Below are 25,003 nucleotides of genomic sequence, written 5' to 3' on the forward strand. Positions count from 1 at the left end.
CACACACACACACACACACACACACACACACACACACACCACAAGCATGCAACACATTACCACTGTGCTAACGATCTCGATTTGGTAGGTTTGACTCTTCCATTTATTTCATCTATTTTAACTTGTTAAACTTTCAAGTTGCAACATATTGCATTATACACATCATCATGTTTTTAAAACTGGTTGGTCAACCCTGTCCATGCCCACAGTGAGCAATGCATGCGGATACCGAGTACTGATACCAGTTAAATGACTGGACTGTATTCTTTTACTACGAGGAAGCAATTGGGAATTGCTCTTTTATCTGCAAGGCAATGTCAGGCTTGGCTTTCGCTTTCCAGACTTTGTAAAACAAATTGTAACAGGCTTTTTGAGTCTAGTAATAAATGACAAGACAACCAAGATGAATTCAATCTAAAATAAAAATAAAAAGTGTGTATGTTATTCGCCTAATCTTTTTTGCACTAGTTTCATTTCAGCTCAGATTTAGAATCTTTCCTGCCCACAGCTTTCATTTCATACTAGTTTCTCCTTTCGCTGCTCTCAGTCTCGCCGTGAGTGCACCTACACACAAACACAGATGCACATGCACACACGTGTTTACATGGAGCTGACAAGAGGCAGGCGAGGTGAAATAATATTAATCAAGTTGACAAAATGTGTTATGTTAATGTATGTGAAATAAATATTTCCCAATAAGTGTTAGCCTGAACATTGCAAGAGGAAGAGTGCAAGAGCAAGTGAGAGAGAGCTATGTTAGCTCTCCTGCTAGCAAACCAGTGCATTGCTACTGATTCATACTTTATTAAACACACAACAACATAGGCTTGAATTGCATAGATTGGCCCAGCTGTCGGCTTTTTGAGTCAGGATCAGTCTGATATTGGATCGGTACATCCCTGTGGCCGCATCAGCCTTTATTCCTATTTTGTGACATATTCTTTTGTTTGATGCTTCACATTATGTCTCTAAGGGAAAACAAGTTTCAGCTTCCTGCATCGAACGCTGAATTTGTTTAAACATAAGTACGTAAATGTTCATAGCCCCAAACCTCAGTATTAGTGAAATTGTATTTATAACTTATTTACCACTATGTCAGAAGTGGAAAAGAACAAAGTCACAGTAACAGTTCTTGTCAAGGACTTTTGGTAAAGATATACAGAAAATTATGGAAAAATACTGAACGCTTCACTTCTACAGTCGGAGGATTTTGCAGGTCTGTTATGCTGTTGCACTGGACGTGTCGCTTCTGTGTTGAATTCTTAGGGCACGAGATGGTAAATCGTCACTCAAACCCACAGTGTGGGGTTTTCCTTTAATTTGCCATCCCTTTTAACACTGAGGGGGGAAGAGGATGTGATTCAACACAGAGAGTATGTGATGCATAATAGTTCCTGAAAAAAATGAGTTTTTACTTGATTACAACAGATATATATGTGAGGGAGGGTGACTGAAATCCAGTAAACAGGTAGGCTCTTTCTGTCTTTCCACAGCAGCAGGACATGTGACCTACACTTTGGACTTTACACACACGCACATAGTTGTCTGCAACATGAAAATGAAAGGGCACGCTGTAAAATGGTTCTGAAATATCTGATCGTTAGGGAGGGATTTAAGTAGATTTCCACTACACTTCAGCTGTTCAAATAAAAGGAGACCAGTTGTTTCATAAAATAGGATGTTTCTTGAATATGAACCAAAGCCAGTGGGAACTCGATGAACCTGGAGCAGCACCATACTGTTCCAGGTCAACCTCACGGTGTGAAAAAGGCCTCCGAGCTCTCGGAATCTTCCTCCCAGGCAGGGTCATTGTCTGGGAAAAGCTGCAGGTATCCTTGTTATTGTGGGCAGGAGTGCGATTTCCAGCATAACTGGTGGGTGATGATTAAGGTTAAATTCTGCTAAATGATTTTACCCTGTAAAAGACGGCAGCATATGTAGCAAGCACACACTCTTACACATTTGATCTAGGCGTGCCCTGCATCTGTACTTGATGATGGGTTGACTCTTGTGGTAAAATGAAGTGATGTGTCTCACTTAAGTGTGTCTCATGCCTGGAAAGTGATAATTATTCATGCACTTTAGCAACTCAATATGATGTCAAAAAACGTTCACTCAGTACTTACGGGAATGTCTCATCAGTGTTTGTGTTTGTATGCCTTTATTGTTTAATATTAAAGTTACATTACTAGTTTTGGGAAGTTCTCATCCTGTGAAAATACGCTTTATGTTTCTGAGAAAATAACCTGATGATGTCACTGGGGTTGTTATACCTGTGAGGCTGGAGACTAAACATTATTTTATAAACACTGGATTTTGAAAGACACATCTCCGTTTACATCTTCATAGTCACACAAAATACATTGACGTATGCTAATTTGAGCTATGAGAATGATCCAGTGTCTTAAGAGCTTCATCTGTATTAGGGATAAAAAGCTTCGCCAACTTGGCTAATGTTGCGTTGATTTTTGGCCATTTCCAGTTTCTTACAATTTTTCTCAGTTTGTGCCTAAGCTGTTCATTATACATGCAATAATTCATTGTCCACGTGTCTGTATTTCTACGAACAAGATGACATGCATACATTTTATGGTCCTTCAATCTGGGATCCTGTTTTCAAAGTATTACATAGTAATAGACACAGTAAACATAGTAATAAAAGGCTGAAAGAAATGTTATTAACGAAAAAACTATTTTTAAAAGACAAGCAAAGAAACAAAGATTGTGCAGATTCTAGGATCAGCTGTGAGACACATTGCTATTTAAGAAATCTGTTTCGGCCCAACCTTTCAAACACAAACCTAACATTTATCTTTGTTTTTGTTTCATGTGTCTCACAGAGATAACTGAATGATGTTGCCATATCTTTATGGATGTTTACCCATGATGCTTTGCAAATCAGGTAAGCAGAATCTTTATGTTAAGATAGTGTTTTGCTGTATTACAATAGGATGCAATACAAATATAGCATATATCAGTACACATATATGTTATATTACAATACAAGTGATACAGAAAAAAAAGTTATTTAGGGATGCAGTGGAGTTCAACATGCAGATGCACAGATTCTATAAAACACTGAATTTTATTTGAGTTTTTTTTGGTTTGTATGTTTGGTTTTGTGCTAAGGGAAGCAAATCTCTGTTTTAACAACACAACTGGCCTGTGTTTATCCGGTGCAAAACTGGGGTGTTACATCAGATATATTGACCACTGACCAAGTTAAATTCCAACTTACTTGCCAATATACTGACATTAGCAGTGATGATATTGGCCAGTGACAATGGTAGACCATTGTACTGTAATGGCACTCTTGTTTGATTTTCTATAACCAAATATAATTAAATAGCATATTGCGTGGCCAAATATTAGTGCCATGGCATCGGGAAAAGTACATTAGCAGGAGAAGTTCAAAGGTCATTCCTCAGTCAGTGTATTTGTGATGGATTTCAAGTCCTTTAAGATTCGGTTCAAGTTTATTCGGTGTGCTACACATGTACCCTTCAACTGGACTTAAGGGTACTTTCACAGCACTATAACAGGACTACTCATCCACGTTTGCAGCTGTGCACGTCAGAGTATAATCGCCTTCTAACACGGCAACTTGCAGAGTAGAAAATGCAAAAAAGAAAACAAAAACCCCAAAGTTTTCAGTTTCACAGCACTCATCATTCTGCCACTGTGAGCTTAAACTTTAAGCTCTTAAAAAAAACCAACCATCTGAACATTTGGTTGGGATCATTAAAACTTAAAACATGAAACTAAACCAAAAGGAGCATCACTGGATCAAAGGTAAGGAACACCGTCAGACATTATTTACAGCAGTTCATAGAAACCACAACAGCTCATAAAGCAAAACAGGGACATCCTGACATAAGAACATGGAAAGTGAAAACACAGAAGGATCGTATGTTTTAAGCGAGGGTGACAGTTAACCTAGCAATTTTTGTGTGAGTATGGGGTAGCTGTATGTGTGCGCAAAGCTCTTAGAGCTTTAGCCATTTGTAAAATTACCTCTTAGTGTGTGTTTGTCTCTTTTTTCTATGACTCATTTCACTTGTGTGTGTGTGTCTATGTTTTTGCCATCTCCCTTCATGTAGGGCTTATTATACAAGCAGGGACAATGCTTATTATGCAAGTGCTGAATGTAATAGTCTTTCTCTGTCACTCACTGGCTTCACTGTTTCTGACAGACATCTCTTTCTGCTTCAGTTTTGAAAGTTGTGCGCAAGTTTGAATAATAGAAAATGTATGTATGTATTTATTTTTTTGTTCTTCTTGTTCGCCAAAAATAGACAGAAATATTCAGGCACCCGTAAATTCTGACAGCACTCACATTTCTCATTTTGCCAAATATTTGCAGTTTTTTGAACATCTGCATGTAAGCATTGCAAGTTTGTGAAAAGTGTTGCAACTAGTGATAAAGTAACACATTTTGTACTTTGACTGTTTTGTAACAAATGTCATAGACGGTAATGATTAGTGTATTTTTTAAAATAATAAAAGCCATCCAGAATTACAGAACAATAGGCCATGTAAATCATCCAGTGCCTAGAACGATTGTGAGCGAGAGGAGGGAGGAGTGTGTTCCTGTGTTGTGGGAGGAGACAGGGAGGAGTGTGTGTATGTGTGTGTTTCTACGTGATGGGGGGAGGGGAAAACAAGCGAGAGAGGGGGAGAGAGAGAGCAAGGGGGAGGGAGTGAGTGAGTGAGAGAGAGGATTTGCGGCATGTAGTTTGTCAGCTGTCATTAGAGGCAGATGACACACACATACACACATACACACACACACACACACAGGAATAATCTCACAGAGAAGCGAGGGGAAATACAAAACGAGTGTATGGTTGTGCGTGTGTGTGTGTGTGTATGCTGTGAAAACCAGTGTGTTTGCCTGGCTGACATGGGATGTTTAGCCGGCTCTGGACCTGTTATGGACTGTTTTAACCAAAGCAAAGGTAAGCAACGCTCAGACTCTGATCTGCTTCGTTCTGTTTCATGCTGACAGCAGATTAAAAGGCAAAGTCTATAAGGTTGGTTGACACACTATATTTAAGAAGAACACACTCTTTTTTTCCATATGTCTCAGCTGATGACATTAAACAGAAGCAATGTTTAGCAGTGTCGTCAGCTACTTCTTGTTAACTTGAATCAATCAGAAGTTATGTCCCGCTTTAAAGCACCTGTCAGTCACTCGTGCTTTGATTGGACATATCTGAGCTAATGTTTATTTAATGTGAATGACAGAAATTAACTTTATATTATATTATCCCCATGTTTCTTTATTAGCCCACAATGATGAGTTCTGATGCTCACAGTAGGTGTGACTATCCCAGTCATACTTGGACTTTGAGCTGTCATGTATTGTTGTTGTGGTTTTGTGTGTGCGAGCGTGTGTGTTTGCGTGTGTGTGCATGTTGCAATGGGAGTGGTTATGAATGACTGGCCACACACGCAGAGTGCACAGTCAGCAGGCCCGAAGCTGCTCTGTCACCTGAGGTCTAACCAGCCAACTGTTTACTCAGTTTTCTGCGCTTCAATAACAACTGTTGGTAAAACTCACCCAGAAAGCAGCAAGTTGGCCGAGTGTAAAATTCACAGGTTTGTGAAGTCGCTTTGCAAATGCTCAGTTTCGTAATGACAAGCTCGCAGTTAAAGGGAAAAAAAGGGGTGGACTTGTTAATATTCTTAGCTAGTGAGGTGTCAGTTCAGTTTTAATCATTTTAACTAATTCCCAACGGCAGTTTTTACACAGGATATTAAATTTCAGTAGAGGAACACTGAAATAAATCTTTAGTGTACCAGAATGTTTCGTTTCCAAGTGAGCACAGCGATCCACGTTTGAAAAATCCATGACTGCTTTTCTCACAAAGGCACACATACCAGCGCCAAACTTGAGCAATCTTAGAGGTTAAACTTTGAAAGACAACTTTCTGAAGCACAATGCAAACAGCTGGCGTTTCATGGGGTCACTGGGCTGTGACTGCATGTTAATTTTCACACAGACACTAGCTGCTTCTGCTGATAAGTCACTCAGGGAGCTGAAGGTGGAGTTTGACCTCTGGGCCAGTAGAACAACGTGAAACTCCTCTGCTATCTCTATCTAGAAGTTTTTGCTTTCACTTTGTGTGGCTTTTTTAAAGTTGCCTACCTCACCGGTGAATTCGTCTAATCATGTCTGATATGAGCTGTGGTGTCTTCCCATGTCATAAAAAGGGATTTACTGCTAACTGCAAAGAAAGCAGCATTTTAGTGTTTAGCACAGTGTTTAAATTGGATAAAAGTGGTAAGGTTTGTCTTGAATTCTGCATATGTTATACAATGAAGAGGGACCACATCACTCCAGACCTGGGAACACTGTACTGGCTCCCTGTATCTCTCAGAATTGATTCTTTTAAAAGTCACCTTGCTCAAAGGCTTAGGACCAGCCACTGCCTTGTGTCCTTTCTACTGCTGGGTACCCAAAATCACACCAAAAATGAGAACTGGAGATGCTCCCTCATTTTCAGCTAATATCCTACTTGATGATATTAGTGATTTAAACATTTAAACACCCATTAAAAGCAGGGCTTCTCCCGTCACAAACTGTTATGACAAAATGCCTTTGTGTGTTGTGTAATTGTTATCGTTACTTGTTTGCTCTTTCATCAAACCTGCATCCTCATTTTTTTAGTGCCGCACATGTTGCATGAAAGGTGCTGTACAACGAAAGCAGTATTACACTACAGTATACTGTCAGATCAAAAGAGCTTTGAATGGCTTTTCAGAAGAGTTTCAAACCACCGGCCCTGTACTGTGAACTTGAAACTTGAGCTGAGAAGAGGCAGAAATCATATTTAGGAGTCCAGATTTCATGATGACATAAAACAATCACTTTATTTCCGTCTGTGTCTCGACAAGCACCACTTTTATGTTTTGTGTTTGTTTTTAATGCATGTAGGATGATTCTGCACATTAGAGGAACATAAGTTCTCCTTTGGTGTCTTTCCTAAACTGCAGTGCCGAGGCGGCCCCGATGTTTTTGTTCTGTGCTGTTAAGCAGCCGCTCAGTTTCAGTGTTTACAGCAGAAACTCTTTTGTGTGTTTGTGTTTGTGTGTGTGTGTGTGTGTGTGTGTGTGTGATTATCATCATGTTTGTCCATGTAGAAGCATGGCGTTTTTGTTTGTGTTTTAGTGAGTCTGCATTAGTGTGTGGGTGTGTGTGCGTATGCGTGTGTATGCACTCACAATTGAGTTAGCATCCGAGCAGGCATGTTCAATGTTATTGATTCCTTTCTATAATCGATCACGCTCTCACATTACATGAAGCTGCACATGCCGAGTAATGAGCAGCTGCTGGCTATCTAGCCAGCTAACAAGCCATCTGTGAACAGTTTATTTAGAGTTATTATTTTTAATGTCCCTCCATTTTGATGCTATGATAATTACTCTGGCGTTTCTGCACGGCACTTGCATCAGATCATCTTTCACTCAGCTGATTTTCTTGGGTTTCTGTCAATACAGTTGAGTTTCTGCTTGTTTTGCCTCTTGTTCCCTTTTCTAACTTTGGGAGAATTATAGAGACAGAGATGTGCAGATAATTTGCTATTTAACTCTAGTTCAAATTTGATCTGATCATTCTAATTGTAATCTATTAGTAACAACAAGATTTTTCTCAAGTTGATGTGATGACGTTGAAGATGGCAAAAAAAAAAAAAAAGGGGGAACAGAAAGAAGACTGAGCTAAGGTGGCTGAGCTATGGTGGTGGGGGTGATTATTTAGACAAAAAAAAGGAGTGCTGGTTGAAGTGAGCCAGTTTGTACAGCTTGGTTTTTACGGGGACTCACTTCTCAGCACACAGAAAGGCATTTGCTTTTCATTCCAACACAACAGCGTCAAAAAGTCTTTGGAAACTTTGACACTTCAATAAAAGAAGGTCTGGGCAACCAGGTGGCAAGAGAGGTAACTGTGACCAAATGTTTGACAGGCTTGATTGGCTGAGAAACTCCTGTGTGTTCAGGTGGAAAACCGGCTGTAGGGATACACGTATACTCGTGTCAAATTTGCATCCACTACATGGGCGTAATGGATACACTGGAAAGAAACAACACTGTGAAAGCTGAAGTGGAAGTCAGACTGTGCAACCCTCTCAAAGCCTTTCATAGTGTTTTTTCCTCTTGTTCTTGAGGTGCAGCGTTTGTTCTGGGATTTCAAATGTTTGATGTACAGATTTTTTGATGTTAAAAGAAGAAAAAGAAGAATTACAAAAAGAAAACAAAAGAGAAAATTTCATAATATTTCAATTTCTTGTTCCCTTTCATGAGGAAATATTTTGCAAGAGGTCAATTAGCTATACCAACAAACGATCATAATTATTGAATTAAACTAAAGATTTACTGACATGTTGGAGCTGTGAAGACGATGCTGTTGGATGATTTAGTTTGGTCTTCCAACAGGATGTTGATTGAGGTGTAGGATAGTATTATGACCTAAATTGTTTGAACAGCTCTTTAGCTATATCCATGTGTGTCGTAATGTTAGCTATGCTATGGACTATCCAATTAAGATGAAAGGCTTGATATAAGCAGGAAATAAAAAAGCTCTTCTTAAATAAGGCTTAGTGTGACATCTGTATCAAATGTACATATGTCACATATGATTTATGTTGAGGAAACAAACAAAACAGAGTTTGTTTAATCATTACTGGACTGAAATTTAACATCAATCTAATTAGGTTTGTTTTCTTCTTATTTGTTGACACACATTAGGGTTTTTTTTTCATATGGTCTTATGCTCTCAAATGCTTCTTTTCTGAGAGGTTAGTGGAGCAAGAAAAGGAACGACAACAGAGTTTAACACACAAAGGTGCAACAAGCAAGAAAGATGGACAGTTTATATAGTTTTTGACATTTAGTTTCATTACACTACAAATACATTTTTGCATATTATGACTTCAGACTACAATGCAGCAAAGCTAATGACCAACAAAAGAACAAACATGAACAAGAATAGCCCACATAACCGGTTATTCCATGTATCATGGCCATTTCCCTAAGTGGCAGCAGTATGTGTGCATCTGCAAAGCTCAGCAGAGCACCTGTGTGTTATCATCCTTAAGCCGTGTTGTAGAATCTATCCTTTTTGGCACATATGTGTAGTCTAACTGGTAACTGGTGTTAGTGCTGATTTGTGTTAGCTCAGTTAAACAGCCTACTGGAAAGTCTAATATTGTTTGAATATTTGCTGACTCGGCTCCAACGAGCCTCAGGCGTCAAAAAAGAAAGCAGCTGTACCAGTTCATCCACTGCTGTCTTTATCTTTGTGGCGACTCTTTCTAGTAAATCAAAAGCTATTTGGTAATTTAAGGTAGTGGTTACTTGAAATGACTAAATAGTTATTGAAAGCAAATATTGTAGCTACTCAGAGAAATAAAGCTAGATATGCACAATACAAATTGTCACCAGTAACTGGAGAAGAGCCAACCATAGAGTCACCTGCTCAGCATCACCGTGGCACCAAACAGCCGCGATGTACATAAAGAGATTGGACTTGTTGACGTGGACACGCCAACACGTAGAAAGCCACATACACAAACACGCTCACTGTGCATATGTCGCAGGCCTTTCAGTGTGGGAGAAGCCAGTGTTCTTAATCCAGCTACAGCAGGGTATTAAATCTACTTTATGTTTGTGGGTTTTCTGGCTTTTAGACAGCAGCCTTAACAGTTTACAGACACCAAAGGGAGGAGGGTCCTTACTACCAAATACCTCTGTCAAGCCCACTGGTGTCTGATTGCTAAATTGATCCTGATTTTTATCATTTAGTTCTTTGTTTTTGCACTAGCAGTAGTAGGGAAACAAGGCACTGAAGTACTAGTCTTCTATTATAGTGGACTGTACTGCATTTGTAGCTGTGACTCCTCTTCACAGGTTGCATTCATAAAAATAATTATTCGGTTTTATTTATTTTTTTCATTTCTAGAGGTTTGAAAATAAAATTTAATATTGATCTGCAAGGAATAAAAAGTAAATTAAATTCAGTTTTATGTAACACCAAATCAGGAAGCCACTGGCTCAAGGCATTTTTATATTGTGAGGTAAAGACCCTACAATAATACAGAGAAAACAGAGAAAACCCCAACAATCATTTGACTCCTTTAAGCAAGCACTTTGGTGACAGTAGGAAGGAAAAACACCCTTTTAACAGGAAGAAACCTCCAGCAGAACCAGGCTGAGAGAGAGGCGGCCATGTGCTGCAACCAGTTGGGGTGAGGGGAGGAAGTTAGGATGAAGACACGCTGTGGAAGAGAGCCAGAGATGAATAATAACTAATGATTAAATGCAGAGTGGTGAATAAACATGTAGTGAGTAAAAAAGAAACACTCGGTGCATCATGGGAAGCCCCCAGCACCCTAGACCTACTGCAGCGTAACTAAGGGAGGATTCAGGGTCAAAAGTTTGTGTAAAGTCTTAAATATCATCCTTTGTCATCAACCTTTTTGAAGGTGTACTATAAGAGAGAGTATAATAACTACTAATAGTACTACCTACCATGCTTATATGCTTCGCAAATGTATGAAATTACACATATATGTTAATTATTCATCCTTGAGGTGACTCTTTTTGTGTTTTGGCGCTTTATACATGAAATGAATTGAATCCAAATGGATTAATGTGTCTGGGAGGAGTCATGCATGCATACTTTATGATCATTATAGTAAGATGTAAAACCTTTTCACAAAATGCAAAGATCTCCAGGAGGAGCTTCAATAGAGCAGCCACCCACGGCGAGCTAAATTGTGCGTAACATTAACTGACGGACTCAATTAATTTCTGGGGATAAAAACTCTGACATTTGCACAGTAAATGTATTAGGACATTAAGAATAAACATGCAGGTTTTCCACTATTCCTGCAAAAAAAAACAAAAAAAAAAACACATTAGCTTTAATTTTGTGCTGTCAGTCATTGCATAAGACTGCGTGGTCGTTGTTATTTTTTCTTTTTTTTTTGTTACACGCTGAAAACCTCAATTAGTCTGCACACTAAAGCCTGGGGATGACTCATTACCTCAATAACAATCCATAGTGCGTTTTACTTCCATGACAACTATCATTTGGTCAGAGTAGGTCTGTCATGCATATGGTGATTGTGGCATCCTCCTGACTTCCCAGCCATTCCCTGCTGAACAACAGGTCTTGTAATTATCTCTAATTTACAGTAGTAACAGATTTTCCAGAGGTTTTTACTCAGTGTGCTATTTTTGTTTACTTCTAAATGGGAGTCGGGTGTGCTATCGCTCATCTTTTTTTCTTCCCACCTGATTTCCATGTGGTTGCAATCCAATACCTACATGCTCTATACCTCTGTTGCACAGTGGGAATTATGGGGAAATTCCTGGAAAGCTGAAGGCCGCAAAGGTAGTTTGTATTAACTAAATGATAATACCCCTGATCCACTCATCTGATTGCAGACATAGAGATTTAAACCCAGTGTTTTGTTCAAACTAAACAGAGACTACAGATGTGTCCATTTCCTCTTCTTTAAAAATAAGTAAGGGAAGTAAACAACAAAAACACATAAGTGAAAGCTTCACCCTGCACTCACCTCTGTAACCCCCATCCCCACAAACTGAAAACAAAGAAACTGAGGAGCCGTGGTTTCTACTGGAGACAGGGTCCACTTAAGCAGGCAGTGATCAATCCTCAGCTTTAATTTCTTAATGGCTGGTTTGACCCTCTGGCCCTGGCTCTTCTCTGCTTCTCAAATTGTTTTTAAATGGCTTCACTTTGCGAAGCTCTTGGCTCCTCTGATTGCATTAGTATCGGGCTGAGCGGGGTAAAGGCTTTTGTCGCAGGCTACATTAGTGTTAATTCATTGTGTGCACGTGTGTGTTTGTGTGTGTGTCTTTCTGTGTTTCTATGCCACATGTCTCATGGATGTTCTTGTGGATTTGGACATGTGTATGTACTTCAGGCATTGATTGAAGTATTTTAGTGAAGCTGATTGTGAGGAGTAAAGTGACTTTGTGTGTGTGCGTGCGTGCGTGCGTGCGTGTGTGTGTGCGTGTGTGTGTGTGTGTGTGTGTGTGTACCTTTCTCTGATTGACTGAATCTTTAAGCGAGGCTTTCATCAACTTTTGAGGTTAGCGTGCTGGACTCTCGTGATGATAACGTTAACTTCACCGTCCGCTGAACATAATAAGACTCTTTGTTTTGAAACTAACATCACACTTGACGTCGCTAACCTTTGTTTAATTAACTTTTAGAGAGGTGTTTCCTTTTTTTCCTACTTAATCCAAGTAAATGGATGTCTTGCACAGCTCGAGGGTAGAAGGTTAGTTTTGGTACTTGATGTTCAAATTTAAATATCTCCAGCAATGATTGACAATCAAGTAATTAACTCACACGTTGTAATTTCCTTGTTTATTAGGATGCTGATTACACTATTAGGAAAGAAGTGGGTATTGTCAAATGACTTTCTGTTCATTTGCATATGCCACGTGAGAGTTGATCAACTTGGCATCAATTTGTGTTAGCAAAATATGTTTGCAAAGCTAACTTTAAATCAGCTGCTGAGTACTGACAGGAACTAGAAAGTATAAACGTTTTCCCATATGAGCTCCTCTACACTGGCTCCCTGTTAAATCTAGAGTCAAATTTAGAAACTTAAAATCCTTCTCCTCACATACAAGGTCTTGAATTTTTAGGCCCCATCTTATCCTAAAGACCTCATGTTACCGCACCTTCCCAGTAGAGCACTTTGTTCTACGACTGTTGGCTTACTTGTGGGATATTTAAAAGTAAAGTGGGAGGCAGTACCTTCAGCTTTTGGGCCATTCTTCTGTGGAACCAGCCTCACCCTCACTTCGTTTAAGATTAGACTTAAAACTATCCTTTTTTGTAGTTAGGGCTAGATCATGTCACCTGGAATCCTCCCTTAGGTTTTCTGCAATAGGCCTGGGCTCCTGGGGGCTTCCCATGATGCACTCACTCACCTTTTTTCACTCTGAGTTTATAAACCACAGAGTATTTATTCATCAGGTATTATTAATCTCTGGTTCCATCTGGTCATGGCAGATGTCTGCCACTCCCAGAGCCTGGTTCTGCTGCAGGTTCTCCCTGTTAAAAGGGAGTTCTTCCTTCCCCCTCCCACTGTCGCCAAGTGCTGGCTAATAGGGGGTGATCTGATTGGTGGGTTTTTTGAGGTGACTATTGTGATTTGGCTTTATATAAATGAAAGTGAGTTGAAAATGAAGACCTATAACGCTGAAAAGGGAACAAAGATGCCATTGATACTATAGAGAGCTAATAAACTATCTTCCATCAAACGACAGATGCAACGAAATAAAAAGAAAACAAAGTTGTTGACCCCCAATTCAATAATTTAATGATGTAAGTCAGCAGGAGCCAAAATGGGTAATAGATTTTCTTTGAACTGCTTCATGTTCAGAAAAGATATCAAAAAGCTGCTTTGACTCAGAAGGCAGCACAAAATTTCAAATTCCTGTTTTGTTTATTAGACTCTTTGCTTTCTCATGGTTGACCTGACCAAAAAAAGTAGTCTTATTTTTAACTTACTGGCTACCAGACATGACGCGTGTTCTCAGTCTAATGCCTGTGTATGGGAAGGCATTAGAAAGGGTAATTACGGTGGCCAAGTGGACAGAGATGTTTGTCTCTCACCATGACCCTCATCACTGCTGAAATCTTCTGTATTTCACGTAGACCTGCTCTTTTAATTATATTCTAGTCATCAATCAGCAACCATCACCCACCATTAAGTGTCATCATGTAACCTACAGTAGGGACGTTAATGTCGTTCTATTTTTAATAACTTTGCAGTGTATATGTGTGTTTCTTCCTCCACATTTATACAAATCATAGGACGGCTAAGGATCCACAGCTCTGGTGGTGCTTGTAGCCTAATAACAGGACAGTCGAATGGTCACATTGCTAGCACACTGATATTTAGCAGGTACAATGCTATATGTAGTTTAGCATGTTGGTAGTGGTAGATGGAAGAGTAATTACAAAGTAATTACAAAACGGAAGTTGAATGGTCCAAAGGAACTGCTGGTGTAGCTGGAGGGAAAGTCTGGCCATAAACAAAGTCATTATAATCAGTCCTTTTGAGACAAATTCATTCAGTGGTTGTCAAGATGGCAGTGCCACTGTCAGACAGGCATTTTATTCCTAAAGCCAGCCTGCTAGCTTTTCTAAAAATTGGCTGATGGCACGAAAAGTTGATAGCTAGCTGAATCACAATGATAACAGCTCATTAACAAGGGCTCTCTTTGCATTGTGGGAACTATCACCACATCCACAGCCAAAGACACCACTTGGCAAAAACTGACTGTCTGATTTTTTTTTTTTTTAAATTACTTTTTTTTTTTTTTAAATCACATTATTGATAATTTTCTGCTCTCTTTGTGTAATAGGGATATATTTTCCTCCTTCCTCAAGCCTGCTAATTCAGAACAGCAGATGCTCCTCCTCCTATTTTCTTCCTCCTGTTACCCCATACATTTCCACTTGTATTATTCTGCAACACTTACACTTGCCAGCTTGAAGGCTGTGTGAGAAAATGTTTCTGCAGGCCCTTATTTATTTCTTCCCTTATAGGTTTCTTTCTTTTTGTCTCTCTTTACTCTCCATCTCCCTCCCTGCTGTTTTTCTTTCCTTTATCCCTCTATCCTGCCTTTATCTGCACAGTATCAGCCCCACTGACGGCCTGTTATGTAAAAGTCAGGTGATGGGCTGGCCCGTTGAAAGGCCTTAAAGCCCGACTGTCCTAACAGACACTGCCTCTGCTCCTGCTTGTAACTGTTGGAGTCTGTCTCATCTGCAAATGATTGTTAAAGATAACAGATGTTTGTCACATCTATTCTGTCAATTTGTAATCAGTATGTCCTTTTTATTACCTCAACTCCAAACCTGTGTTATATTAACAAAAAAGGACACGCCAGTCCTTTGAAAGGCCTGAACCTGAAGCAATTTTTAACCGTTTCTTGAAAAACAGAACTAAGCGCCAAACAGCTACCATAACACACATCTGCAATTTGAGTAATTTAAAGTAAAACTGAGGGAGAAATCAGAGAGTTGACCATGTTAGACCAACAAGGGTTTTGTAAGCAGTGTTTTGTAGGTCTAGCCACATGAGGTGACCATATGGTGTAACTTTCCCTGCCAAGAAGTGTTTAATTTAAATGCCTTTCCACCTGTCTATACTTTGCTTCTTTTCGGTCTTACCCAATTCTTTCAAGATGGCAAAAATATTCTTTAAACAACTTGGCTGTCGTCATTATGACTGCTACTGAATGCCTTTGACTCAAACACCATAAATGTTCATGTAAGAACAGTGAATGCCTACATGAATTAGCTGTTTCTAACTGAAGTAATTATTGACACCTACTGTATTCCCACTGGGCCTCCCACATTGCCTGCGGGCACTTTACAATAGCACATTGTGTTCGGGAGTCACGAGCGCACTCCCTCATTATACAAAATGCAGTGTGTGTACATCTTCAGCGCATTAACTTTTGCCTATAAATAATGAAGTGAAGTTCATCAAGGAGTGAGACGACCACTCTTCACCGTCAGTTTTTAAGGATTTAGTGTCCACGGTGCTCAGCTGCACTTGTGCTGCTTCAATCTGGCGCATCGAGGTTATGTCTTTGTTTATTGAGATTTACTGTAAACACTTTGGATATGTTTGAAATCATGAACACATAAATGTCCAAAGGACTCTATAGTTTTTCAGGCTTGTACTCTTGCTGTGAGAATGTAAATATTATGACAGGCAGCTCCAGTAACTGATCTACATTTGTATTGCTTAAACAGGTCCGTGGTTATTATACTGTTGTACCTTTACATTTGATAGTTGCTGTTTATGCCAAAACATGTAACTTATGTTTTATTTTATGGTGATTTTAAATGAAGTTAAGCCTTCAAGCCACAGTTCTCCAGGCAGGCAGCTCCATCTGCACCACTACATGCACTCATAACGTGTCTCACATTCCTCGTGTCATATGGAGAGCATACTCGGTCTAAATTCTCATCCCAGTCTTCTTCAATTCATCAATAACCCCAGCATCCAGCTGTACACTCCAGAGGGCTATATGTACGCATTATTTACCAATTTTATATGTAACAATAAGCACGCTAAACACCAAACTCTAACTACAATCTGCACGGGTTTGCTTTTCTGCCTCCAGGTGCTGATATCTGCTGAAGATGAGTAGTGGGAGGGGGGACACCCCAGAGCCCCCCAGAGGGGGAGACTCTCTGAAGAGGAAGGACTGTCAGTCAGACCTCCTGGGGCCCAGGTAAAACCTTTATCCACCACACAGCCTCATGATACACTGTAATACATAAATGACAATAACAATTAATCAGAACTAGCCTTATTACTTCCTTATAGAACACTTGATTATTAATTATATAGCTCCTCATTTTGGTTGGTTAGATTTTTGTCACATTATTAAATAAATAAGTAAGTAGTTATAAATGGCATGATAGTTTATGGCTCATTAAGAAGAAAAGGGAGTGATTAATGTGGGTCACTATAGAAAAATGCTGCTGCAGCATCTTTGTATACCACAAGTTGACTGAATGAACTGTTGTTTGATGGTACGCTGCAGACTATAATGAGGACACACTGATGTTGCGTCGGAGGTTAAGAACTTAATTTTACTAAGTGTCTCTTTGTCTCCGAAAAGAGAAGTAGTCAGTATGGAGAGCACGCGAGTAACTCTCGGATATGTAGAAACATTTTTGGAAACTCAGTGTAAGATTACTGCACGGTGCAGCAAAGTCCTCGGCTGTTATATCACAGCTATATTATCATACAGCGCAGCACCGTTGCAGTTATTGTGGTTTTGACTTCATTAATTTCTTTCAATGATGTCGTCATTTCCCTCCTTATCCTCCAGCCCTAAGAGGAGCACTGAGAGGAGAAACCGGGAGCAGGAGAACAAGTACATCGAGGAACTGGCAGAGCTGATCTTTGCCAACATCAACGACATGGACGACCTTAACGTCAAGCCGGACAAATGTGCCATCCTCAAGGAGACGGTGAAGCAGATCAGGCAGATCAAGGAGCAGGGTGAGGATATGCTCTTGTGTAATAATAATAACTAAATGTTAATAAATGTGCTTTGGCGCTTGTGCTTGGAAAACCAAAGACACCCAGATGTTTTTGATTTGCCAGCGTTCAGGGTGTTTGTCCGTAAAACTTCTCAAATCTACATTTACAAATAAGAGGAAAAGGCAGGGGATCCCCCAACGTAATTACAAACAACAGTCAAATAGTCAAAACTAACTGCTGGTGGAGCTGGGGGGAAAGTCTGGCCATTACCAAAGCCATTAGAATCTATCCTCCTGTGACAGTTCCATTCAGTGGTTGTCAAGATGGCAGTGCCACTGTCAGATAGACAGTTTATCCCTAAAGCCTGCTAGCATTTATAATTAATGACTGAAGGCAAGAAAAGCCTATAGCTAGCTGAGTCATGATGAACCGCTCATTAACAAGGGCAAGCAAAGCCACACACTCGTTTTTTGACTTGTCAGCATTTCCGTTTTTATCTTTTTGGTCGTTAACCAGTTTTACAATTACAGAAATTTACAAAAAGTCACAATATCTCCAAAGTAAGTACAATATTACAATCGATGGAGAATTTCTAGCAAAAGATGTTCCTGTTGTGAAGAAAAGTACCAAATCACAGTTAACCTCAAAGTTAACTCGAACACGTGCTGAATAGTTTCATCTGCCTTAATTACGACTCCAGTTTATACACGTTAAAAAAAACGAACTCCTAACATCCCCAAAAAAACTCCCTGACTTGGTAGGAGTTACTTTAGAGACTACTGATAGAAGCCCTGAAGAAGAATATGATGAGGACAGTTATGAAAAAGACCATGTTAGCAGAAATTGTATTATACAAGTGTAATAATAAATGTTTTAAGAATAACAACTACTCCTTTTGGTGAAAACCAGTGCCTGGAAGTGCCTAAGAGAGAATCTGTTCAGCAATCTATTTTAATGAGTCCAGATAAGTTGAGAAAATTTCACCTTCTAATGAAAGCAGGAAGTTCAAGGAAGATCAAACTCTCAGATGACAGTTTCATAATCAAAGAGAGTCTATTCATGTTTTCACAGTCACAAACATGGAACAATTGCCTGAGGAAAGCGTTGACATTGGAAGTGAAGAAGCATAAATAGTATTAAGTCTGTAACAACTTAAGTGCTGCAAGCACATAAACTGAACATGTAATTATTGAAATGGCTTTCTGCTCTTCTTATGTGTTTAACTGTACAAAAGGAAACCACACTACTGACAACTGTCAGCACAAAACTGTCTTTTAGCATAACTTTAATACCTAAGTCTTGAAAAACAAAAACTCTGGCTCCGTCCTGCATGTAAGTCCCCATCTTCTAGGACCTGCAGTAGACTCGACAGACCGATGCGGAGAGAGGAAATGTGAGTGTAAACACAGACTCAATAATGACAATGTGTGTGTGTGATGATGGTGAGACAGACAGACAGAGGCAGGGCTGTTATGTAACACTGACCAACATGATGTGAGTCTTCAGAGGAAAGCGGGCAGACCTGCCTTCATCACAGTCTCACGATTTCCTCAGCTCCTGCACGTCTTCCCTTTAGCCCTCTTCCTTTATCTCCCAACTTTTCTCACCACATCTCAGTCTTCACCCGTTGCTTTTTTAAAACACGAGTCCCCCTTTTTACAGTGTCATTTCACTTTAACGCCACATTTTTCATCATCACTTCTTCCCTCATTTCTTCATCCTACCAGGTTCTTTCTTTTCCTTTGCTTTCCTTTCCTTTCCTTTCCTTTCCTTTCCTTTCCTTTCCTTTCCTTTCCTTTCCTTTCCTTTCCTTTTTAATTCTTTTATGTCCTTATCTCCTTTTTTACCCTTCCTCGGTCTACTTTAATTCCTTTCAGTCATTTTCTTCATGTTTTTCTTCTCTTCTTTTCTCCCTTTTGTTTATTCACTCTTTCAACCTTGATGTAATTTTATCCTTCCTTATCCTCGTCTTTCTCCTCTTTTCTTTCCCTCCCGAGCTTGCTTTACCCACTCTTTTTCCTCATTCTCTTATCTTCTTTTTCATGTGTTTGTCCTTTCATTTCTGTTCTTTTTTATCCTTTTTTCTTCCTTGTATTTTCTTCTTTCTTCTTTGTTTGTCTTGTTTTATACACTCTTTTATTCTTCTGTTATTTTCTATATTTTCATTTCCTCTTTCTGTTAACCTGTTGTATCTTTCATGTCTCCTACACAGCCTCTGTCTTATCTCTGTACTTCCATTTGTCTCTCTTGCCCATATCTTTATCTCTTATCTTTGCTGGCTTCATCACTCATTTTCTCATGGCCCCTCTCCTCTTTTAGTTCCTGTGGTCAGCCACTTGGTGTCCATGTGTCATGGCGCAGTTTGCATTTGAAAACAACAGCTGAATAAGCACACACACGCACACACACATACAAACAGATAATACACACAGCTGCCTGGTCAACTTCAGAGAGCCACTATTGTCTGCATCTTTTTGACCTGCTGAGGTCGATTTCACACAAAAGTTATGAATTCAGACAAAAAAACATGTCACATGTCACCTGATGGAAAGCTCACAGAAACAAACAGGTGAGAAAATAGCATTGTACGTACCCATTCATGATAGTCAGGCGACAAGGTGTGTGTTTATGCTCTTTGGCTCACAGCTCATATTTACACTTACTGCAGGGTAAAATTCTAGATGATGAGTATTTGTGTAGTGAGCGTGCACTACCATATGAGTGTGCCGTGTCCTTGGTTCTCACTCAAATGCAAAAACACCAGTGATAAAAATAAAAAAACAACGCTCTGCTTAAGGCTCCACAAAGGGGATTTCACTAACCAGCGGGTGACATCCATCTCTATGTTTAGTAATGACTTACTGTAAGCAATCAGTTGTGTTGGCACTTAATTTCCTGTCTGTTACTCAATTAACCAGTTAATTATTTCAAATCTCAGCTTCCTAAGCTAAATAAGCCAGTGCAGAGGATGGGTTTGTTTTAAAGAGTGTTAACTAGCAATGAAAAGGGTGTAATCATCATCCGTTGTCCACCAAGATATTTGGAAATTCTGCATTTAATACATGGCTCTCCATAAAGAAAACTGTTCTTTGCTATTCTGACACATTTTTGCAGCCTGCTTTGTTTAATGTAAAATGTATATAACCATATATTAGACATTTTATATTCATTTAGAAAAATGGAATCTCACCCACTTGATGGGAGATGGATTTTTTTCCCACCCTGCTTTGTTTAGCTGAAGTTGTCTCATTATTCAAACTGCTGCTTAAGGTGTTGGCTTGAATAAAGCTGTTTAGATCTAATGAGCTGTGCGTTTGTCAATACTGCATACTGCATTATGTATAGTACACAGCTGTTAATATGCAAGTTTGACTGCTAGTATTGAGTGTTTTTGCTGTGATGTTTAGCTTGAAAGTTATTCTGATTATGTAAGCTTAATTTATAGGCAGCGGTATGCAGAATAACTCTTTTGCTTCTTCGTGTAAATTGGGGCTTTGGGGTCCAAACCTGAGTGCATAAATTGATCGTGTCAACTGGAGTGTAACATATTTATTGATTTAAAAAAAAAAATGCTGAGTATTATTGTAATACCCTCCAACGTGCACTGCAGAGCCACCCCAGGCTCTCTGTGACAGGGTTTAAGGCTGATGACTCTGTACAGCTCCGGTCCCACAACAGGAATGTCAGCTATGTGGTCTAATGGGGCCATGGGAGGCTTAACAGTCCAGTGGTACAACCAGGGAGGAGAGTGGAGACTGGCCTCTAGTATGGCTACGAAAGTGTAAAATGTAGAAGGCATTAGAGTAGTGATACCTGCTGCCCGCGACATCCCCACCACTGAAATCTACACAGGATCGTGCTGCTGGAAGATTGGTTTAGAGTTTATATAAGCACAAGGTTAGAGTAAGGACTAGCCAAAGAATGTAATGTGTGAAAGGTCTTGGTGTACATAAAAAAACAGTCTCTGAGTGGGTGTGTGTTTGCCTGAAGGCTTCATCATCACAAAAACAATACTGTCAGTGTTTTCTGTGAAAATAAAATACCCACTAAGAGGGAGAGCTACAGTGAAAGCTTCGGTCTGACAAGATAGTTTTCCAAGAAAATGAGCATATTTCTCTGATACACATACAGTGAGCTGGTTCATTGGAAACAAGCTTTCCTTTTGATGCTGCTGACATGCTCCATCATCAATGAGTCATGCCTTCATTAAATAACTTCAAATGTTTCGTGCAGTTTTTTTCTTGATCTGTTCCCTGTTGGATGGTAAAGGAATGTAGGCTATTTTTATTATTGTTATTACCTTATCAATACTTTTAATATTGATTAGGTGTGTCACAGTAAGTGTATACTGAAGATAACTATGATTTTCTACAGATTTTTTGCCCACAGTAACATCGAGGAGTGCAAATCTCAAGTCGTTACAGCCTTGCGTTGAAACCATTGAACAAGAAGATCTTTCTTGACTCGGAGATGAAATTTTGTCATGTCTGTTACAGAAAAGGCTCCGGTGGCCGATGCAGAGGAGGTGCAGCAAGCAGACGTCTCGTCCACAGGCCAAGGTGTTATTGATAAAGACACTCTTGGGCCCATGATGCTGGAGGTGGGTTCAACCAACAGTTTGTGGCTACAATACATGTGTTGGGGGAAAAAATGACAGCCATGACAGTCATATCAGTAATAATCAAAACAAGCTATTTGTAGGCACGATGGTAAAACCAAAAAGGATTACTGCTTTTGCTGCTGCTGCCAAAACTGAGGACAAGTGAATAGTTTCAATTCACTAATCTAGTGCTTCATAAATTTATGTACTGTGACAATGATTATGAGAGCTTCTCACTGGTTTCTGATGCTATCGTCACAGCAGTTGAAATAGGGCAAAAATGCAAATGCTAAAAAAGGAGATCTGACCTCATTATGGCTGCAAATATTTCATGTATGTTGACAATTTAGAGCATCTTTCTGCAGCGACACAGAGTGATAAGAGTTTCTGTGACAAACTCTAATGCAGTCATCCAACCTACTTGAGTGTGAGTGTGTGTATGCACGGGTATGTGACGACGTATAACATGGGACCCGGTGAGGTATAAATACCTTTGTGAAAAGCCAGATTAGAAAAGGAGGGGCGGAGCCTGACCACACATACAGACAGGCTATATATAGCGTTCACCAGCAGCAACGCGCACCGAGGTGTCGGCCTGGAGTCTGTAAGATAAACAGAATTCAAGCAACATCTTTTTTCCATTATATTCTATTCTGCACTGGTGTCAGGATACCTTTGTGCAAACATGGGTGTGCTAAAGGAAAAAAAATCACAGTCTGTGCATTAAGGTGGAAAATGAAAGAAAAAATACACAGAAAATCACACCGCGGTCACTGGGATGTGCTGCGGTGCCTCGAATCATGCTCGGTATTTGAGAATATTAGCATTTATTTGTAGTAGATATCCATCTAAACTTTAACTGAGTAACGTGAGTCTCTCCCAATTTGTCTTCTTCCCATTTTCCCTTTCTTCCCCTTCATGTTTTCTGTTGGCTCTCTATTCTCTCTCTTTCATCCTGTCTTCACATCCACCTTCAGGCCCTGGACGGCTTCTTCTTTGTTGTCAACATGGAAGGCAACATAGTGTTTGTGTCGGAGAATGTCAGCCAGTATTTGCGCTACCAGCAGGAGGAGCTGATGAACACCAGCGTCTACAGCGTGCTGCATGTTGGAGATCACACCGAGTTCATCAAGAACCTCCTGCCCAAGAGCCTGGGTGAGAAAGTTATTGACTTTGGCAGCACTGAGAGAATCTTCACTTTCTTTTTATCTTACAACTCGGCCATGTTGATAGAAAGCAGAAAAAGTGATTGGTTTAGATCATTTTTCATGTTTTGTAATGGGTTGTGGCTAGTAGCTTACTGTTGGGAGCATTTACTGTTTTGTGAAATGAGCTTTTCTTGTAGCTTTTTTATCTTATATCGAATTTGTTTGATGCTGCAGTGTTTATGTTGGAAATTTAACATGCTCATGCTGTCTCCTCTTTGTTTTGGCATCTCTCCCTGTCTCTCAGTCAATCATCGCGATTCGTCCAACAGGAACAGCCACACCTTTAACTGTCGCATGTTGATCAACCCTCATGCTGACGGTGAAGCCCGGCTGACCTCAGATCAGCAGGAGGCGGCGCAGCAGAAGTATGAGACCATGCAGTGTTTTGCTGTCTCTGAACCCAAGTCAATCAGAGAAGAGGGGGAAGGTATTGTCTCTCCTTATGCCAGTATACTTGTGTTTTTGTCACTCTTTTCTGTCCTTTTATTTTTCTTCTTTTATTTTCTCAGATTCACCTGCTCATTTTCCATTTTCGCTCTGTCATGCCTTTATTCCTCGCTTCCTATTTGCAGTCCCCGTCTTTATGTCTTCTTCTGTCTCTGCTGATTTGGTCCCGTTTTTTGTTATTTCTCACCATGTAGTAGAGTGACTTTGGCCCTTTCACTTGTGTGCACTTCTTTTACACTGTCATTTCCTTTTTTTTTTTTTCTCCACCACCCAGTCTGTGTCTTGACTTTCTGTCACTTTCCTATCACTCTTACCATCCTGGGTCTCCCAGTCTCTTGTGTCCTGTCCTCCTTCCATCATCACTTCTCTCTATTTTCCCTCCCATCCACTGGAAGAGACTAATTAGTGTGTGGCACTTTGTCATCTTCCCATCTAATCTAATCACACACACATGCACATTAGGGAAAAGAATCTGTCTGCCAATCTAATTTTAGATGTCTGACAACCAGATATTGTGCCAGTGTCTCCCACGTCAAGAGGAGGATATCTGGTGGACGGAGTGAAGGCTGCAGGTTGAGACTGAGATTTAGGTTGATGTGTAGATTGACTCTGATTGAGAGTAGTGCTGACATCAATGTCGGGGGTGAGGTCACAGTTGTCCTGTTTGATTTCAGTGCTGAGGTGAAGCTGTGGGTGTGTTTGATGTTAAGGTTGTGGAACAGACAGGGTTAACAAAACGGCTGAGAGTAAAGCTGAAGCTGCTTTAGTATTCGATCTAGGCTGGTAGAATGATGTGGGTAGGAGGTATGATGCCCCAGCCGAGGGGATGAAGATACACCTGGGCTGGGAGTCACACTATTACATACACCTGTACAGTTTAACACATTCCAGTTTTTAGATGTTTATAACATTCAGTTTTTCACACATTCACCGACGCTGTATTGACTACATTATATTTTGAGGTGCTTCACTATCAAAGGTTACTAAAGCTATAAGAGCCTTTCATTCGCAGTCCCTGTTGCATTAGAGGCAGGACTTGTGGCGACCGTGGCTCAGGGGGTTGGGAATCGCATCTGTAACCGGAAGGTCGCCGGTTCGATCCCTGGGCTCTCTGTCCTGGTCGTTGTGTTCTTGGGCAAGACACTTTACCCTACTTGCCTACTGGTGTTGGCCAGAGGGGCCGATGGCGCGATATGGCAGCCTCGCTTCTGTCAGTCTGCCCCAGGGCAGCTGGCACTACAACTGTAGCTTGCCTCCACCAGTGTATGAATGTGAGAGTGAATGAATAGTGGTATTGTAAAGCGCTTTGGGTGCCTAGAAAAGCGCTATATAAATCCAATCCATTATTATTACTTATTCTATAATGTAACCTGTTTATTTTTTCAATTTTGCAGATTTCCAGTCATGTCTCATCTGTGTGGCAAGAAGAGCCCCTGTCAAAGAGAGACCTGTGATGCCCACGTATGAGAGCTTCACCACACGCCAGGATCTTCAAGGTACATCCGCAGGGCTAGGTCCTGGGTTAATATGCTGTATGATCTGTGGTAGCTTGCCAGCATAAAATACAATAAGAATATGTTGTTAGTATCTGAAACAGCTTCAAGTCAGCCTGGAAATGATGCTACTGTCCTACTCAAAGACATGGCTTTCACCATTGCTGTGCTGGTGTGGAATCTGACCAC

General features: G+C 40.1%; 1 protein-coding gene across 5 annotated transcripts in view; it reads left to right on the plus strand.

Annotated features, from left to right (window-relative positions):
* Positions 1-25,003, plus strand: part of LOC102304111 (nuclear receptor coactivator 2) — a 50,419-nt gene that overhangs the window by 10,336 nt on the left and 15,080 nt on the right. For 3 of the 5 annotated variants that reach the window (XM_005917992.3, XM_005917995.3, XM_005917996.3), the window contains exons 2-8: positions 2,841-2,902; positions 16,195-16,305; positions 16,912-17,084; positions 21,563-21,666; positions 22,644-22,821; positions 23,119-23,301; positions 24,716-24,817. In XM_005917992.3, the coding sequence (XP_005918054.1) occupies positions 16,214-16,305; positions 16,912-17,084; positions 21,563-21,666; positions 22,644-22,821; positions 23,119-23,301; positions 24,716-24,817 (832 nt within the window). In that variant the 5' untranslated portion in view covers positions 2,841-2,902; positions 16,195-16,213. Of the gene's footprint in view, positions 1-2,840; positions 2,903-4,704; positions 4,959-16,194; positions 16,306-16,911; positions 17,085-21,562; positions 21,667-22,643; positions 22,822-23,118; positions 23,302-24,715; positions 24,818-25,003 lie in introns of those variants that run through there. The other 2 variants (XM_005917993.2, XM_005917994.3) reach the window with 2 other exon arrangements.

Source organism: Haplochromis burtoni, unplaced genomic scaffold, assembly GCF_018398535.1.
Source record: "Haplochromis burtoni strain Fernald_Lab_line unplaced genomic scaffold, NCSU_Asbu1 Contig_27, whole genome shotgun sequence".
NCBI lineage: Eukaryota > Metazoa > Chordata > Actinopteri > Cichliformes > Cichlidae > Haplochromis > Haplochromis burtoni.